The sequence below is a fragment of the Neoarius graeffei genome, chromosome 5, assembly GCF_027579695.1.
Source record: "Neoarius graeffei isolate fNeoGra1 chromosome 5, fNeoGra1.pri, whole genome shotgun sequence".
In the NCBI taxonomy this organism is placed as follows: Eukaryota; Metazoa; Chordata; class Actinopteri; order Siluriformes; family Ariidae; genus Neoarius; species Neoarius graeffei.
The window spans coordinates 69,888,148-69,908,420 of record NC_083573.1 but is presented as its reverse complement, the minus strand read 5'-3'; the positions used below and the strand labels follow the sequence as shown (position 1 = coordinate 69,908,420).

General features: G+C 44.4%; 1 protein-coding gene across 1 annotated transcript in view; it reads left to right on the top strand.

Moving 5' to 3' along the window:
* The window catches only part of pnp4b (purine nucleoside phosphorylase 4b), a 31,571-nt gene extending 11,799 nt beyond the window's left edge, over positions 1-19,772 (top strand). Inside the window, exons 4-6 of the mRNA XM_060920840.1 lie at positions 12,372-12,547; positions 17,961-18,151; positions 19,549-19,772. Coding sequence (XP_060776823.1) covers positions 12,372-12,547; positions 17,961-18,151; positions 19,549-19,772 — 591 coding nt within the window. The remainder of the gene's footprint in view (positions 1-12,371; positions 12,548-17,960; positions 18,152-19,548) is intronic.
* Positions 19,773-20,273: the final 501 nt, after the last annotated feature.

Genomic DNA, 20,273 nt, shown 5'->3' with positions numbered 1-20,273 from the left:
AACAATGAATTCTGAATTATACCAGGGAATTCTAAAGGAAAATGTCAGGACATCTGTCCATGAACTGAATCTCAAGAGAAGGTGAGTCATGCAGCAAGACAACGACCCTAAGCACACAAGTTGTTCTACCAAGGAATGGTTAAAGAAGAATAAAGTTAATGTTTTGGAATGGCCAAGTCAAAGTCCTGACCTTGATCCAATCGAAATGTTGTGGAAGGACCTGAAGCGAGCAGTTCATGTGAGGAAACCCACCAACATCCCAGAGTTGAAGCTGTTCTGTACGGAGGAACGGGCTAAAATTCCTCCAAGCCGGTGTGCAGGACTGATCAACAGTTACCGGAAACGTTTAGTTGCAGTTATTGCTGCACAAGGGGGTCACGCCAGATACTGAAAGCAAAGGTTCACATACTTTTGCCACTCACAGATATGTAACATTGGATCATTTTCCTCAATAAATAAATGACCAAGTATAATATTTTTGTCTCATTTGTTTAACTGGGTTCTCTTTATCTACTTTTAGGACTTGTGTGAAAATCTGATGATGTTTTAGGTCATATTTATGCAGAAATATAGAAAATTCTAAAGGGTTCACAAACTTTCAAGCACCACTGTAAGTGGCATAAATGATTTAGAGTATAATATGCTTTACAGTATACTGTTCAATATCCATTACAAAAAAGTATTAGTATTATCAATCAGATACCTTGAGTATACAGTATGCTGTGATAATGCAATAACACATATCTATTGGAGAACTAGTTTGATGTATTAGACTACTAAGTCACAGCCGATTTGTAAAGTCGTCTTTTTTTTAATGGTAATTCACATGTCCTTCTGCTCACTGCTTTGTTAGCTTTACAGAAGAGAGAATAAATTGAGTTCTAGGCTTGCTTAGCCTGGGTTATCTAAGACAGAAGCTCTGAAATTTGCACATGTCTATCCAGGAGAATCATTTAAGTGTGGCACAAGATGCCAAGGTCCCGCTTTTCATTAAATCGCAGAGGGATCGACATCCTCCAGAAGTGCGGAAGAACTGCCAGAGTAATTGCACCTCTGACAATATGACACAACGCATTACAATCAGACGTCACTGCCAGCATATGTCTCTAAAGCTGGGCAAGAGCACTTCACTCTTAATGTAGGCTTAGGCATTAAATCAATCCATCGCCTGTCTTATTCAGTAGCAGCATTTCCAGGGGCCATCTCTGTAAATATTCTACTTGAAGCCTTCTACCTGGTATGGTGCTCACCTGAGTCAAAGTTTCATCAAGGCTTATGTTTGAGATTAAGAGTAGTCAAATTAGTTGGTGATTTTTGTGGCTGAAAAGTAGTGTAATTACATTTAAAGCTCTTATTAGAGGGTGAAACCTACCTATAGTGACTTACCAGTTCACATTTTCAGCTCCACAGTAAGATTTAAAAGTGGTAGAACAGTTTATCGTTGTAGTGTCCTATTGTGAGGAGATTGCAAGTTTGAATCCTGATGATGCCATATCTGTCTGTAGCTGGCATCCAAAAGACAATTATTGGTCCTGGTCTCTGGATGGAAGGAATAGTCTTCCTCTTGGGCTGATGTGCTATACAGTGGAATTAACTACTGTGTGGGCATTGGCAATGACTAAATAGAGAGAAAATGTACTAAAATAATCAGACTGTCATTATCCAAAACCTGTAACACAAGCAACTCTAATTTTGAGTGACAGTGCAGCTTGATCATCTGCAGCCCAAGAGATTTGAAGTAACTAATCTGAGGTACAAGAGGACTGGAAATCAAATTATTTTTCTTCTGGTTTGGATGCTAATTCCCCTAAATCCTGCACCAACACACTGCTTTTTTCACTCTTTAATGAAGATATTTTATGAGAACCTGTTAATATATAATTGAAGCTGAATACGGCCTAAGAAGCTAAAATCATGAAGTATTTGTCAGACATGATTGTGTTCTGCTCAGTGAGTGAATAAGCAGGCTTCTCCTTCAATCAGTTACTATACTGTTCTGCTAATCTATCTCTTGTTTTAGAGTTTCAGAATGAGAAGGATATTTTACCATGAAACCTGCCTTACTTGCAGGTTGTCAGTTTGAGTGCATGCAGTAACACACATGCAAACATGTACACAACTTCATTAAGTGAGCTCTTCTTTGCTGACAGATGTGTTGTTGAGCGTAATTGGATAACAATGTTCCTAGCCCTTCACTGACCCCTGGTTATGTCAATTAGTAAGGCACTTTCACTGAGTTGATGCAGTTAGTGTTTGAATACACTTTCCTTATTCCTGCAGTTTAAGTCTGATTACACTATCACTGCCCTGAAGAGGAAGTGAAGAGAGAAGAACACAAAGTAAAATAAAGGGAGTTGTTAGCTTTATGAACTTTAGACATTACAGGGGGTCAAAACAGACAAAAAAGGAACAGAGAGTGGAAACCTTTTGAATTTATGTGCAAACACATATGCAAACCACACATTTTCTTTTATTTTGTGGATTAAGAACTTAGCTTCCCCATATCTTTTTTTTTTTTGGCTAATTCTTTCCCAATTTAACCGTTGCTAATTCCTGAACACTAGGTAGGCCTTCACTATTTTCTTGACAGCTACCAATTTATAAGATGAAGGCAAAAAGGTGCTTGGGCAGCATGGTGGTGATGTAGTGGTTAGAGCCCAGTGGCCGACGGGGGCCGTTCTGTGTATAGTTTGCGTGTTCTGCCCAGGTTTCCTCCGGGTGCTCTGGTTTCCCCCACAGTTCAAAGACATGCAGTTAGGTTAATAAGGGGCAGCCTTGGGCTGAAGTGCCCTTGAACAAGGCGCCTAACCCCTAACTGCTCCCTGGGTACTGTAGCATAGCGGCCCACTGCTCTGGGTATGTGTGTGTGTGCTCATTGCTCATTTGTGTGTGTGCATGTGTGTGTTCACTGCTTCAGATGGGTTAAATGCAGAGGACGAATTTCACTGTGCTTGAGTGTGCATGCGACAAATAAAGGTTTCTTCTTCGACACAAACACCATAATTTGGGGGAAGTCATGGCCTAATGGTTAGAGAAGTAGCTTTGAGACCAAAAGGTCACTGGTTTGATTCCCTGGACCAGCAGGAATGGCTAAAGTGCCCTTGAGCAAGGCATCTAACTGCTCCCCAGGCTGCACTGGGTATGTTGTATGTCACTCTGGATAAGAGCGTCTGCTAAATGCCTGTGATATGATGTGAAAGGGCAGCTTTAGATGCTAAGAGGAGAGTGTTAATCACTCAATTTTGTAGAAAAGAATGAACAGATTTCTATAACATGTTAACATATGCTTTCTCTGAGACACATTTAGAAATAAGCTACTGCAAATATAAGGTCACGCACTCTTACAGAAAAACATATGTTGAATCTAGAATTCTAGAATATTTTTAATTTAATTTTTTTGTTGATGCTATGTCTAACCCTATAACTGAGTCTTTTCCTGTCAGAAAGGGTTCCAAGGATAATCGCTTTAGCAAACTAAGAACCCTTAATTATTCAAACAACCTTTTGAAGAACCTTTTTCTGAAGCGTGTAGGACACATGCATGCTTGAAGGCGATTTTTTTTATACAGTCTTACAGACATGGGTGATTAGCTGTTGTAGCCTCATCCTGGCCTAATTGTACTGAAATAATTGCCCATCCATGAAGCTATAATGGTGTCTGATTTAATTTGGAGTCTGATTTGGAATTTAACTTTTGGAAAGTGCTGTTTGAACCTAAAATGTAAAAACAAAGTCACTGCTGTCAGTTGCGACCTCCTGCCTTCACCAAGCTTCATCAGTTCAAGTTCATTATTCATCTCTCTTTCTTCCTCATTCTCTCTGTCTCTTACTGTCACACACTCTGTGTGGCACAGAACCTAATTGCCTTGAATCCACATTCTGCATTTATCTCTTTTAACATCATGAACGCTTCTCTTTACCCCCTGCTCACAGCAGCAGCTGGCCTCTCTCTCTCTCTCTCTCTCTCTCTCTCTGACTCAAGATAAAGATTTAGAAATTAAATAGCTGTGTATGATATAATTTAAGGACAATGTAAAACGAATTATCATGCTCTTTCCTCCACAATATTAATATATTTCTAAGATGTTTCCATTGTTTTCGTTAGCATTTTCACTTGATGAGATCTAGAAGTGGGAAAGGGGGCAGGTAAATCCTGATATGATTCTGCATGGTGATTACATGGTAGAAATAATCAGAAGACATTTACTGAGGGGAAAATTTCAATGCATTTTGATTTTGGAAGAAACTAAGAATTTTGTGTTTTCAGTGATTAATACATGAATCATGCACCAAGAGCATGAACTAACAAGGTAAAAAGGTCAGGTAAATTTCAGGTTATCTTTAGAGTGTGGTGGGCAGTGCAGTGGTACAGTGAGTAGCGTTTGCCCCTCATAGCTCCAAGGTCCCTTGTCTGATCCTGAGTTTAGATTATTGCCTGTGTGGCGTTTCACATGATCTCCAGGTACAGTGGTGCTTGAAAGTTTGTGAACCTTTTAGAATTTTCTATATTTCTGCATAAATATGACCTAAAACATCATCAGATTTTCACACAAGTCCTAAGAATAGATAACAAGAACCCAGTTAAACAAATGAGACAAAAATATTATACTTGGTCATTTATTTATTGAGGAAAATGATCCAATATTACATATCTGTGAGTGGCAAAAGTATGTGAACGTCTAGGATTAGCAGTTAATTTGAAGGTGAAATTAGAGTCAGGTGTTTTCAATCAATGGGATGACAATCAGGTGTGAGTGGGCACCCTGTTTTACAACCCTGATTCCAAAAAAGTTGGGACAAAGTACAAATTGTAAATAAAAACGGAATGCAATAATTTACAAATCTCAAAAACTGATATTGTATTCACAATAGAACATAGACAACATATCAAATGTCGAAAGTGAGACATTTTGAAATTTCATGCCAAATATTGGCTCATTTGAAATTTCATGACAGCAACACATCTCAAAAAAGTTGGGACAGGGGTAATAAGAGGCTGGAAAAGTTAAAGGTACAAAAAAGGAACAGCTGGAGGACCAAATTGCAACTCATCTCATCTCATTATCTCTAGCCGCTTTATCCTGTTCTACAGGGTCGCAGGCAAGCTGGAGCCTATCCCAGCTGACTACGGGCGAAAGGCGGGGTACACCCTGGACAAGTCGCCAGGTCATCACAGGGCTGACACATAGACACAGACAACCATTCACACTCACATTCACGCCTACGGTCAATTTAGAGTCACCAGTTAACCTAACCTGCATGTCTTTGGACTGTGGGGGAAACCGGAGCACCCAGAGGAAACCCACATGGACACGGGGAGAACATGCAAACTCCACACAGAAAGGCCCTCGTCGGCCACAGGGCTCGAACCCGGACCTTCTTGCTGTGAGGTGACAGCGCTAACCACTACACCACCGTGCCACCCCAAATTGCAACTCATTAGGTCAATTGGCAATAGGTCATTAACATGACTGGGTATAAAAGAGCATCTTGGAGTGGCAGCGGCTCTCAGAAGTAAAGATGGGAAGAGGATCACCAATCCCCCTAATTCTGCGCCGACAAATAGTGGAGCAATATCAGAAAGGAGTTTGACAGTGTAAAATTGCAAAGAGTTTGAACATATCATCATCTACAGTGCATAATATCATCAAAAGATATAGAGAAGCTGGAAGAATCTCTGTGCGTAAGGGTCAAGGCCGGAAAACCATACTGGGGGCCCGTGATCTTTGGGCCCTTAGACGGCACTGCATCACATACAGGCATGCTTCTGTATTGGAAATCACAAAATGGGCTCAGGAATATTTCCAGAGAACATTATCTGTGAACACAATTCGTGCCATCCGCCGTTGCCAGCTAAAACTCTATAGTTCAAAGAAGCCGTATCTAAACATGATCCAGAAGTGTAGACGTCTTCTCTGAGCCAAGACTCATTTAAAATGGACTGTGGCAAAGTGGAAAACTGTTCTGTGGTCAGACGAATCAAAATTTGAAGTTCTTTATGGAAATCAGGGACGCCGTGTCATTTGGACTAAAGAGGAGAAGGACGACCCAAGTTGTTATCAGCGCTCAGTTCAGAAGCCTGCATCTCTGATGGTATGGGGTTGCATTAGTGCGTGTGGCATGGGCAGCTTACACATCTGGAAAGACACCATCAATGCTGAAAGGTATATCCAGGTTCTAGAGCAACATATGCTCCCATCCAGACGATGTCTCTTTCAGGGAAGACCTTGCATTTTCCAACATGACAATGCCAAACCACATACTGCATCAATTACAGCATCATGGCTGCGTAGAAGAAGGGTCCGGGTACTGAACTGGCCAGCCTGCAGTCCAGATCTTTCACCCACAGAAAACATTTGGTGCATCATAAAATGGAAGATACTACAAAAAAGACCTAAGACAGTTGAGCAACTAGAATCCTACATTAGACAAGAATGGGTTAACATTCCTATCCCTAAACTTGAGCAACTTGTCTCCTCAGTCCCCAGACGTTTACAGACTGTTGTAAAGAGAAAAGGGGATGTCTCACAGTGGTAAACATGGCCTTGTCCCAACTTTTTTGAGATGTGGTGTTGTCATGAAATTTAAAATCACCTATTTTTTCTCTTTAAATGATACATTTTCTCAGTTTAAACATTTGATATGTCATCTATGTTCTATTCTGAATAAAATATGGAATTTTGAAATGTCCACATCATTGCATTCCGTTTTTATTTACAATTTGTACTTTGTCCCAACTTTTTTGGAATCGGGGTTGTATAATAATTTTGTGGGGCGGCACGGTGGTGTAGTGGTTAGCGCTGTCGCCTCACAGCAAGAAGGTCCTGGGTTCGAGCCCCGGGGCCGGCGAGGGCCTTTCTGTGTGGAGTTTGCATGTTCTCCCCGTGTCCACGTGGGTTTCCTCCGGGTGCTCCGGTTTCCCCCACAGTCCAAAGACATGCAGGTTAGGTTAACTGGTGACTCTAAATTGACCGTAGGTGTGAGTGTGAATGGTTGTCTGTGTCTATGTGTCAGCCCTGTGATGACCTGGTGACTTGTCCAGGGTGTACCCCGCCTTTCGCCCGTAGTCAGCTGGGATAGGCTCCAGCTTGCCTGCGACCCTGTAGAAGGATAAAGTGGCTAGAGATAATGAGATGAGATAATAATTTTGTCTCATTTGTTTAACTGGATTCACTTTATCCACTTTGAGGACTCGTGAAAATCTGATGATTCTTCAGTTCATAATTATGCAGAAATATAGAAAAAAGGTTCATAAATCATTCAAGCACCACTGTAGTATGTACTATAAGTCAAGTAAGCGACAAGAAAGATGACTGAGGGTAACAATGCATTGGACTTATCTCAGAAGTGGGAAGTCCGAGCTAAGTTGTGTCAAACAGTAATGGTGTTGATGCTGCTGCACCACTGATGTCCTCAGCCAAGACCATCAGTGTCCCAAAAGTTGTCCCAACTTTTTTGGAATCGGGGTTGTATTTAAAGAACAGGGATCTATCAAAGTCTGATCTTCACAACACATGTTTGTGGAAGTGTATCATGGCATGAACAAAGGAGATTTCTGAGGACCTCAGAAAAAGCGTTGTTGATGCTCATCAGGCTGGAAAAGGCTACAAAATCATCTCTAAAGAGTTTGGACTCCACCAATCCACAGTCAGACAGATTGTGTCCAAATGGAAGAAATTCAAGACCATTGTTACCCTCCCCAGGAGTGGTCAATCAACAAAGATCACTCCAAGAACAAGGTGTGTAATAGTCAACAAGGCCACAAAGGACCCTAGGGTAACTTCTAAGCAACTGAAGTCCTCTCTCACATTGGCTAATGTTAATGTTCATGAGTCCACCATCAGGAGAACACTGAACAACAATGGTGTGCATGGCAGGGTTGCAAGGAGAAAGCCACTGCTCTCCAAAAAGAATATTGCTGCTCATCTGCAGTTTGCTAAAGAACATGTGGACAAGCCAAAAGGCTATTGAAAAAATGTTTTGTGGACAGATGAGACCAAAACAGAACTTTTTGGTTTAAATGAAAAGTGTTATGTTTGGAGAAAGGAAAACACTGCATTCCAGCATAAGAACCTTATTCCATCTGTTAAACATGGTGGTTGTAATATCATGGTTTGAGCCTGTTTTGCTGCATCTGGGCCAGGACGCCGGAACAATGAATTCTGAATTATACCAGCGAATTCTAAAGGAAAATGTCAGGACATCTGTCCATGAACTGAATCTCAAGAGAAGGTGGGTCATGCAGCAAGACAATGACCCTAAGCACACAAGTCGTTCTATCACGTTCTACCACAGAGTTGAAGCTGTTCTGTACAGAGGAATGGGCTAAAATCCCTCCAAGCCGGTGTGCAGGACTGATCAACAGTTACATGAAACGTTTAGTTGCAGTTATTGCTGCACAAGGGGGTCACACCAGATATTGAAAACAAAGTTTCACATACTTTTGCCACTCACAGATATGTAATATTGGATAATTTTCCGCAATAAATAAGTAACAAAGTACAATGTTTTTGTCTCATTTGTTTAACTGGGTTCTCTTTATCTACTTTTAGGACTTGTGTGAAAATCTGATGATGTTCTAGGTCATATTTATGCAGAAATATAGAAAATTCTAAAGGGTTCACAAACTTTCAAGCACCACTGTATTTGTGTGGGTTTCCTGTGTTTTCCTGTTTCCTCCCACTGTCTAAAAACATGCAGATAGGTGCACTGACTGAATTGTCCCTTTGTGAGAATAAGTCTGTGATGTGTATGTGTATGGTGCCCAGTGATTGGGACAAATTCTCTTGCCTTGTGCCCAGTGTTATCAGAATCAGAATTACTTTATTAATCTCTGGAGGGAAATTCAAATTTGCTACAAAGCTCCTGAATCAGAGAAGTAAACATGTCTAAAAATAGAAGATAAAATCATCTGAAAAAAGAATTAAAATAAAATAAATTTAAATGAGTTCAATAACTTCAAGTAAAGGGGCGGCACGGTGGTGTAGTGGTTAGCGCTGTCGCCTCACAGCAAGAAGGTCTAGGTTCGAGCCCCGTGGCCGACGAGGGCCTTTCTGTGCGGAGTATGCATGTTCTCCCTATGTCTGCGTGGGTTTCCTCCGGGTGCTCCGGTTTCCCCCACAGTCCAAAGACATGCAGGTTAGGTTAACTGGTGACTCTAAATTGACCGTAGGTATGAATGTTTGTCTGTGTTTATGTGTCAGCCCTGTGGTACCTGGCGACTTGTCCAGGGTGTACCCCACTTTTTGCCCGTAGTCAGCTGGGATAGGCTCCAGCTTGCCTGCGACCCTGTAGAAGGATAAAGCGGCTAAAGATAATGAGATGAGATGAGAACTTCAAGTAAAAGCAAAATTAAGTGATTCTATATACAATGATTCCTATACATATATTGCACCTGAGTTAAGAATACAGTATACATGGTAAAACAGTGTACCACAGTTATACAGTGGCATTGTACAGCTTGACTGCAACAAGTAGGAATGATTTCCTGTGTCTCTCAGTTGTGCAGCATGGAAGAATCAGCCGTTTACTGAATGTGCTCCTGTAGCTGATCAGCTCCTTGTGTAGAGGGTGGGAAGGACAATATAAGATTGTCTGTCTTTATTTTGGACAGTGTCCTCTTCTCCAACACCACTGTCAGAGAGTCTAGTAGTTCCTTGCCTACAACATGGCCAGCCTTCCTGATGATCTTATTGAGTCTGTTAGTGTCCTTCACCTTCAAGCCGCTGCCCCAGCAGACAACAGCGTACAGGATGGCACTGGCCACCACAGACTCATAGAACATCCGCAGCATCGTTCGGCAGATGTTGAAGGACCTCAGCCATCTCAGAAAATAGAGTTGGCTCTGGCCCTTTTTGTATGCCGTGTCCACGTTTTTGGACCAGTCCAGTTTATTATCCAAGTACACCCCCAGGTACTTATATTCCTCCACCACGTCCACACTGACCCCTTGGATGTTAACAGGGTTCACCGGAGCCCTGATTCTCTTCAGATCAACCACCAGTTCTTTCGTCTTCATCACATTGAGCTGTAGGTGGTTATTCCTGCTCCACGTGACAAAGTTGTCCACCACCATCCTGTACTCACTCTCATCATCACCAGTAATACGTCCAACCACTGCAGAGTCATCAGAAAATTTCTGGACGTGCCAGGTCTCTGTGCAGTAGTTGAAATCAGTGGTGTAGAGAGTGAAAAGGAAAGGAGAAAGGACAGTCCCTTGCGGAGTCCTGGTGTTACTGATCACTCTGTCCAACACACAGCACTGCAAGCGCACGTCCTGTCGTCTGCCAGTCAAATAATCCACAATCCAGGACACCAGTGGGGCATCCACGTGCATCACTGTCAACTTCTCACCCAGCAGAGCCGGCCAGATGGTGTCAAAAGCACTGGAGAAATCAAAAAACATGATCCTCACAGTGCTGCCTGGCTAGTCCAGGTGGCTGTAGACTTTGTTGAGCAGGTAGATGATTGTGTCCTCTACTCCAAGACGGGGCTGGTATGCGAACTGAAGGGGGTCAAGAAGTGGTTGGACCATAGGCCGGATCTGCTCCAGGATGAGTCTCTCTAGGGTCTTCATGATGTGTGACATCAATGCCACGGGCCTGTAGTCTTTGAGGTCACTGGGATGCGGCTTCTACAGTACAGGGACGAGGCATGACGTCTTCCACAGCACGGGGACCCTCTGAAGACCCAGGCTCATGTTGAAGACATGCTGAAGTACTCCACTTAGCTGGAAGGCACAGGTCTTCAGGGCCCTGGGGCTAACACCATCCAGGCCTGCTGATTTTTCTGCATGGAGTCTCTTCAGCTGTCTTCTCACTTGCTCCTCGCTGATGATCAGTGTGGAGGTGATGGGTGGGGGAGGGATGAAGGTGTTTCTTGGGGGGGTGTGCTCAGCCAGGGGGTCTGTTGAGGAGGTGCGAGCGAGGTCCTGAAATGGGGATGAGGTTGGGCAAGAAGAGGTGGGGGAGGGGAGATAATGTGAAGTGTGTTGTTGTAGCCATCCCGCAGAAGAATGGTGGTGGTGGGTTGGGGTCATGCCATTGAATCTGTTGAAGTAAAGATTCAGCTCATTCACCCTTTCCACTTTGGCATCCACTCCTTCACTGTTGGTTGGCTTGTAACCAGTGATGGTCTTCATTCCACTCCACACCTCTCTCATGTTGTTCTGTTGGAGTTTCCACTCCAACTTCCTCCTGTACTTTTCCTTGGCCTCCCTGATCATTGCTCTCAGTTCACGCTGTACTCCTCGCACCTCTTCCTTGTTGCCAACTCTGAAAGCCCTCTTCTTCTCATTTAAGAGGGCTTTGATGTCCTTCGTTACACACGGCTTGTTGTTGGGGTAACAGCTGACAGTCCTAGCTGGGACAATGGTGTCCACACAGAAGTTGATGTATCCTGTGATGCACTCTGTGAGCCCATCAATGTCGTCTCCATGGAGCTTACACAGTGTCTGCCCATCCGTCATCTCGAAGCATCCCTGCAGTGTCTCATTGGCCTCCTCTGTCCATCTCCTCACTATCTTTGATCTGGTGGGCAGTCTCTTCACCAGAGGCACATAGCAGGGGGAGAGGTAAATCAGGTTGTGATCTGACCTGCCCAGTGGGGGGAGAGGGGAAGAGCTGTAAGCCTCCTTAACATTAGCATACAGCAGGTCTATTGTTCTTCCCTCTTTGGTAGGACAGTTCACAAATTGGGTGAAAGTGGAAAGTGTTTTGTCCAAATTAACATGATTAAAGTCACCCGAGATAGCAATGAATGCACTCGGGTGTTGAGTCTGTAGCCAGGCTATTGCAGAGTGAATAGTGTCACAAGCAGTGTTCGGGTTTGCAGAGGGGGGAACATAAACAGCCACCATGATAACATTAGAAAACTCCCTGGGCAGATAATATGGACGAAGTCCGACAGCACACAGTTCAACATCCGGGCTGCAGATGCGCTCCTTCATGGTGATGTGAGCTGGGTTACACCACTGGTTGTTCACAAGAACGGCAAGCCCTACCCCTTTCGCTTACTGCTCCTGGCGCAAAGGGGGAGGGCTTGCCGCTCTTGTGAACAACTTACTGGGACTGGCTCCCAATCCCTGACCAGGATAAAATGGCTATTCCATATGAATGAATGAATGAATGAATGAGAGGAGGATTGTCTACATGTGCTGTAGTCCTTTACACTAAAATATGAATGATCTGGATATAATCCCAAAAATTAGATACATAATTCTCAGCTTTGTATGACCCCAAGATGGTACACATTTTTGTGTTGGAAAACACTTTCAAAGAGACCTTGAATGAAAAATGTGAACTATTAAAAAACATTGTAAACACATTGTAAGTCTAATTAATTTCTGTATATTCTGTGTCTTTTCTCTGCAGGTCACATTACCAGTGCGGATTTTCAAGCTGATGGGTGTGGAGATGATTATAGTAATAAATGCATCAGGAGCCCTCTGTCAGGACTTCAAAGTAGGCGATATAATGATCATCAAGGACCATATTAACTTGCCAGGGTTTGCTGGACAACATCCACTATGTGGGCCCAATGATGAACGGTAGGGACTGAGAGATATAGAAAACTTGGTTCCTAAATGCAAAACCACTGATTGCTGAAATGTGGCTAAATTAACATACTTTTATCAGCAAAAAATTATATTTTTCTCTTTGTAAGGGCACACTAAAAGTGTAATTAGTCTAATCTGATTTTGGAACAAAATGTAAGCCACAGTATGTAAGTATGGGCTGGAATATTTTTGGCCCGCAAAAAAAAAAAAGATCCTCTTGATGAAGACTCAAGAGTAGAGTGTACAAAGAAATGAAATGCATTACATGGATGTGGCAGTGGGGGCGTGGTCAAGCATCGGTCTGTGAATGGAGGGCGGAGTCAGGGAAGGTAAGTGGGAGAATCACTGCACCTGACATGAATTAACCTGTGTTTACCGTGCCCTATAAAAGGAGAGAGAGAGCAGAGAAACAGAGCTCTCCCCAACCTGGACACTTGTGTGCGTGTGTGCATGTGTGTGGGCAGGCGAAGTAAGTCGCTGAAAAGCACAAAATAAAGTGTTTGTAAGAACTCAGTTTTAGCCTGCCGTGCTTCTGTGCTCCACCCACCTTCAACTATTTCTACTGTGGTGCCGAAACCCGGGACGGAGCACAGAAGAGAACAGCCTCATGGAGTCCTCCCCCTTCAAGGACCTGGTCCATGCCCTTGCCACGGCCCAACAGAGCCAGCACCAGGTGCTGGTCGCCCTCCGGAAGGAGCAGGAACAACGGTTCAAAGCCCTGGTGCTGGCGCAGCAGGAAGATCGCCAGGCGTTCCAGCACCTACTCTCGTTGGCGGGGTCCACCACCACCACTGCCGTGGACCCTCTCCACCTCAATCTAACGAAGATGGGTCCACAGGACGACCCCGAAGCCTTCCTCGCTGTTTTTGAGCAGGCAGCAGAGGCATGGGGTTGGCCGGTGGAACAGCACGCGGCACGCCTCCTCCCCCTGCTAACAGGCGTGGCGCAGCTGGCCACACTACAGCTCCCCACCGACAGCCGGCTGGTCTACGCCTACCTCCGCAGGGCCGTCCTCCAACGTGTGGGGTACACCCCGGAGCAGCAATGGCAGCGCTTCCGGGCGCTGCGCCTGGAGGAGGTTGGCTGGCCATTCGCGTTTGGCCAGCAACTCTGGGACGCCTGCCGGCAGTGGCTGAAGGCCGACAACCGCGACACAGAGGGAATCATCGACCTGGTGGCGCTGGAACAATTCATCGCCTGACTTCCGGAAGGAACAGCAGATGGCACTGGACCCAGCATCAGTGCTCGGCGATGGAGGTGAGCGCGGTGGTCCGGATCCCCGACGTGCCAGGGACCGCTCTCGATTGGGCTGGAGTGTATTGCATACCAGTGAGTATCCAAGGGGATACGTATCAGGTTTTAGTGGACTCCGGCTGTAATCAGACCTCAATCCACCAAAGCCTGGTGCAAGACGAGGCATTGGGGAGAGCACAATTGGTGAAGGTGTTGTGTGTGTGCATGGGGATGTTCACAACTACCCTTTAGTGTCGGTCCACATTCTATTTTGAGGGGAGAAATTTAGAGTAAAGGCGGCGGTTAATCCTCGCCTTACCCACTCGATAATTTTGGGGACTGATTGGCTGGGATTTAGGGTATTAATGGCACATTTAGTGAAGAGTGGGGCCTGCCATAATTTAGCAGGGGGAGGTCCTGGGGTGGCATTGGCGGGAGCAGCTGTCACAGAGCCGTCTACGTCATCACCGCATCAGAGTGAGGAGCAGCAGGCTCCTCCTCCCTTTCTCAGGGAATCCTTCGCAAATTTCCCTTTGGAGCAGTCACAAGACGAAATTCTGCGGCATGCGTTTGACCAAGTGAGAGTAATCGATGGTCAAACGCTCCAGCCAAACGCCACCCCGTCCTTCCCCTATTTTTCCATTATTAAGGATAGGCTATACCGAGTGACGCAGGACACTCAGACTAAGGAACCGATAACACAGCTTTTGATCCCAAAGAGCCGCCGGGAATTTATATTCCAAGCGGCTCACTTTAATCCCATGGCCAGACACTTGGGGCAGGATAAGACACTAGCCCGAATAATGGCCTGGTTCTATTGGCCAGGGATTCGCAGCGATGTTGTAGGTGGTGTATGGCGTGCCGTGAATGCCAGTTAGTAAATCCCATGGCCATTCCAAAAGTACCTTTGCTCCGTCTGCCATTAATCAAGACCCCATTCGAAAGAATTGGGATAGATCTCATCAGGCCATTAGATCGGTCAACACAAGGATATCGCTTTATTTTAGTTCTGGTTTAGTTCTATGCAACGCAATATCTGGAAGCAGTGCCTCTTTGCAATATCTCAGCACGTAGTATTGCAGAAGCACTCTTTCGCATCATCTCCTGAGTCGGACTCCCCAAAGAGATTCTGACTGATCAAGGCACTACACAGTAAAAAATGGAGTGTCAATATTGCAGTGTAAACCTATTTTCCTCTGGATAGAGTAGTTATAACACTATGCAGAGTAAAATCGTCTAAATGGTAGTGTCAAAAGTGGGAGTTAATTCCCACTTGCACACAACGACAAAATCTACTCTGCAGGGTGATGATTCCCCGCGAAAATACAATATAGAGTCAGATTAACTCTGAAAATCTTACACTATCTATAGTGTTAAATATTTTTACACACCTCATTGTTAATTTTGACACAAAATAGAGTAAAATTAACTCTAAAAATCTTACACTGGCTATAGAGTAAATTTTACACTGATTTTGAGTGGGACCAAATGTTATCTGACAGAGAGTTAAATTCAACTCTTAAAGAGTAAAATTGACACTATGATTTTTACTGTGTACGTTTATGTCATGCACACTGCGCGAACTGTATGGGTTACTTGGAATTAAGCCTATCCGCACCAGCATTTATCACCCACACATGGATGGCTTAGTTGAACGGTTCAATCGCACCCTCAAGAAGATAATTCGGAAATTTGTAAGCGAGGACGCACGCAACTGGGATAAATGGCTTGAGCCCCTGTTATTCGCAGTGCGAGAGGTCCCAGAAGCCTCCACGGGGTTCTCCCCGTTCGAATTATTATACGGGTGTAAGCCGCGTGGCATTCCTGATGTGCTGCGTGAAAATTGGGAGGAGGGACCTTCAACAAGTAAAAATGAAATTCAATATGTTATCGACCTGCATGCCAAACTCCACACACTCACGCACCTAACCCAGGAGAATTTGCGACAGGCCCAAGAACATCAAGTCCATCTGTACGACAGGGGCACGCTCTTTAGGGAATTCACACTGGGAGATAAAGTACTCGTGTTGTTGCCCACGTCAAGCTCCAAATTGATCGCCAGGTGGCAAGGACCCTTTGAGGTCACACGGCGAGTCAGGGATGTCGACTATGAGGTGAGGCGAATGGACAGGGGTGGGGCATTACAGATTTACCACCTCAATCTGTTAAAACTTTGGAACGAGGAGGTCCCCGTGGCATTGGTGTCGGTAGTTCCAGAGAAGGCGGAGCTGGGGCCGGAGGTTCAAAAAGGAAAATTGACATCGCTCACTGCTCCAGTCCCCTGTGGAGACCACCTCTCCCCGACCCAATTCACGGAGGTCGCCCAGTTGCAGACAGAATTTTCTGACGTGTTCTTGCCCCTGCCCGGCCGCACCCACCTCATAGAACACCACATTGAGATGCCCCCGGGGGTAGTAGTGTGCAGCCACCCTTACAGACTGCCCGAACACACAAAAAAAGGTGGTTCGGGAAGAACTCGAGGCCATGCTCGAAATGGGCATCATCGAGGAGTCCCACAGTGACTGGAGCAGCCCGGTGGTCTTGGTTCCCAAGGCCGACAGGTTGGTCTAGTTCTGTGTGGACTATAGAAAAGTCAACGCGGTGTCTAAATTCAATGCGTACCCAATGCCTCATATTGACAAGTTGCTCAATCGACTAGGCACGGCTCGTTTTTATTCGACACTGAATTTGACAAAGGGATATTGGCAGGTCCCCTTGACTCCGCTATTCTGAGAGAAAACAGCCTTTTCCACACCGTTTGGCTTACACCAGTTCGTCACACTTCCTTTTAGGCTGCTTGGGGTGCCTGCTACGTTCCAGTGGCTTATGGATAGGATCCTCCGCCCCCACGCCACCTACGTGGCCGCATATTTGGATGACATCATTATTTATAGTAATGACTGGCCGCGGCACCTAGACCACCTAAGGGCCGTCCTTAGGTTGCTGAGGCGAGCAGGTCTCACAGCCAACCCGAAGAAGTGTGCAATTGGGCGGGTGGAAGTACGGTATCTGGGCTTCCACTTGGGCAATGGGCAGGTGCGTCCCTAAATCAATAAGCCAGCAGCGATTGCAGCCTGCCTGAGGCCCAAGACCAAAAAGGGTGTGAGACAGTTCCTGGGGCTGGCTGGCTACTATCGTAGGTTTATACCTAATTATTCGGACATCACCAGCCCGCTGACTGATCTCACTAAAAAAGGAGCACCAGATCCAGTCCAGTGGATGGAGCAACGCCAGCTGGCTTTCTCTGAGGTAAAGGCTGCACTGTGTGGGGGGCCACTGTTACACTCCCCTGACTTTTCTCTCCCCTTTGTTTTGCAGATGGATGCGTCGGACAGAGGGCTGGGGGCTGTTCTGTCCCAGGAGGTGGAGGGGGAGGACCGTCCAGTGCTGTACATCAGCCGGAAGCTGTCGGTGCACGAGGGCAGGTACAGCACAATAGAAAAGGAATGCCTCACCATCAAGTGGGTGGTCCTCACCCTCCACTACTACCTGCTGGGGCGCCCTTTCACCCTCTGTTCGGACCACGCGCCCCTGCAGTGGCTCCACCGCATGAAGGATGCCAACGCGCAGATCACCCCACCCGTTGGTATCTGGCACTCCAGCCATTTAAGTTCGAGGTGGTCCACAGGCAGAGGGTGCAGATGGTCGTGGTGGATTTCCTCTCCCGTCAAGGGGGGGGGGAGTCTGCTGCAGGCCGGGCGGCTCCCTGGCCTGAGTCAGGCGGTGGGGGTATGTGGCAGCGGGGGGCGTCAGGAGGGTGGAGTCAGGGAAGGTAAGTGGTAGAATCACTGCACCTGACGTGAATTAACCTGTGTTTGTGTGTCTACCCCAGTGGCCGCGCCCTATAAAAGGAGAAAGAGAGCAGAGAAAGAGAGCTCTCCCCAACCTGGACATTTGTGTGCGTGTGTGTGGGCAGGCGAAGTAAGCCGCTGAAAAGTGCAAAATAAAGTGTTTGTAAGAACTCAGTTCTGGCCTGCTGTGCTTCTGTGCTCCACCCACCTTCAACTATTTCTACAATGGATTATATTGAATAGAGCTAGAATTTACTTGCTAGAATTGTGTTTCAGGTGTCTTCTTCATAATTATTGTACAACTATTTAGGAGCTTACCATATTACATAAAAATGAAAATATGACTATTTTTACCTTGTATTATTCTTCATCTTCTTTAGATTTGGGATCAGGTTCCCATGCATGTCTGATGCATATAGTAAAGAGCTAAGAAAGTTGGCTCTGGACATCAGCAGTGAGTTGGGCTATTCTGAATTTGTGCGGGAGGGAGTTTACTGTATGGTCAGTGGACCCAACTTTGAAACTGTTGCTGAAGCACGGATGCTGCATATTCTTGGAAGTGATTCCGTAGGTAAAGAAATCTACATCTGGACAATTCAGTTGGGAGCTTATCTGTGCTTTTATACCTATTTTAATCGAATGTTGCTGTGTTTGATTCATCTGATAAAGATGCACTGATTCATTTGATAAATAGGAGGGATCCATTTATAAATTCTGAAAATGTATATCTGGAATTTATTCTATCCACATTCACTGGATATGAGCAACCGTGCATTCTGATTGGCTACTCTACTACTAGGATATCAGCTTATATACCATGAATAGAAAAAAACAAAATGATGGAGCATGTTCCTGAACCAACTGAGGACAAAATAAAAACTCTACTTGAACCCCCCCCCCCCCCCCCCCCCCAAATAATCATGTATTTAAAAGAAACAGAAATAGCTTAAAGAATATAGTTTTTTGTTTTGTTTTTACCCCCCAGTATCTCCTATTCCACACGCCAACCCAGTCGGTGGCAGTAATGCACCTTTAAGTTGGTTTACCAACCACCAAAAAACCCTAAAGAAGAAGAAGAAGAAACCCAAAAATATACAAAAAAAAGCAACAAAATATGGAATGAAAGTATTTGATGGTAAGAATGATTTAAAAAAATCTTTTTTTACTTTTCAAGAATTATTATTATATCATTTTTCAGAAATTGTTACTGTCATTTCACCGGTTTGTTTATATTCTAAGCGGAAACGATTTTGTTGGACATTTTGTATAAAGTTTTTATTTATCGAATTTGCAGAAAATATAAAATAAAAATGCTCTGTTTCTCAAAATCCAGTGAATGTGGATAGAATAAAACAGTTATTCCACTCAATCTTGTCGTACATGGCTTACAGCCAACTCAGCACTATGCCTCATCGGCTGTCAACTCATGTACAACTCAATTTTGTGGAATAACTGTTAATTATGTTTCTGTAAAACTGATTTGCAATAATGTCTATTATTAAAAGCACCTTACAAATAAAATTCAATTGAATTAAATTTGATTCCATTGTGAACACCATACACTGTAATTAACACTTCAAAAATTTAGTGATTTAAGGCTTAGTGAACAATTTTGGTAGAAATGATTAGAATCTAATTGTTTTGAAACTCAAATTTCAAATATAGCCCCTCCCTTTAACATTCTCTCCAAAGCCACACACCCCATCCATCTAAGTTTTTTATTTATTTATTTCCAACATTTCTACACAATGTGACTTTAACTACACGTTTCTCAAAGTAGCTTTCATTGCCCTCATTGATGGTTTAATGTGGAGCTTACAGATCTCTCCAGGGATCTGGTTATTGTCATCTTTGAATGTTTTATCCAGTTACCTGTATTATTCCAGTAACAATAACAGGATGTTGTTTCTCCTCAATAAGGAATACAAAACAGAACTGCACACTGTCTGTCTCCTGTCACCCCTGCAGGTATGAGCACAATCCCTGAGGTGACAGTGGCCAAACACTGTGGTTTGCAAGTCTTAGGCCTGTCTCTCATTACCAACAAGGTACCCTTGGACTACAGCAATGAGGAGAAGGTCAATCATGAGGAGGTGCTGCAGATCAGCAAGTTGAGGGCTGAGATGCTCCAGAATGTGCTCAAAACCTTTATTGCTTGCTCCCACCAAGTGGAGACCATCAACAGCTGCTAAACATCCTTTATATGGACTCAGGCAGACTGAATTCATACAGACACCAAGGAATATTTCTTTTTCTCTCTCAGGTTTCCAGAGCTTATTTTGATTTCTGAGCCAAGCAGTGAATTTTTCACTCATTCTGTATAAGCTGAAATGCTCAGAGTCAGTATTGTCACTGTAAATAAAAATGCTCCAAAAATAAATAGTTTTAACTACTAATCAATTCATCCACATAGCCTCAAATGATCTATATTAAACACCATTTATTTTCAGACTATTGTCAGAACAACTTCATTTGCATGAAACAAGCCACTATAATATTTAATATAGTGCAAAGGAAAGATAGATGAAACCCCTGAATATACTGCTATGATGCAGGGACCTGCAGAACACAAAGAAATGAATCACTACGGTCGAGCAGTGTTGTATTGTGCTGCCAGATCTCTCTGACTGCATGTGCAAAGCTGCCTCCGCTGAAAGAGCAAACTGTCCCTTCTGCAGAACATGGACACCAGA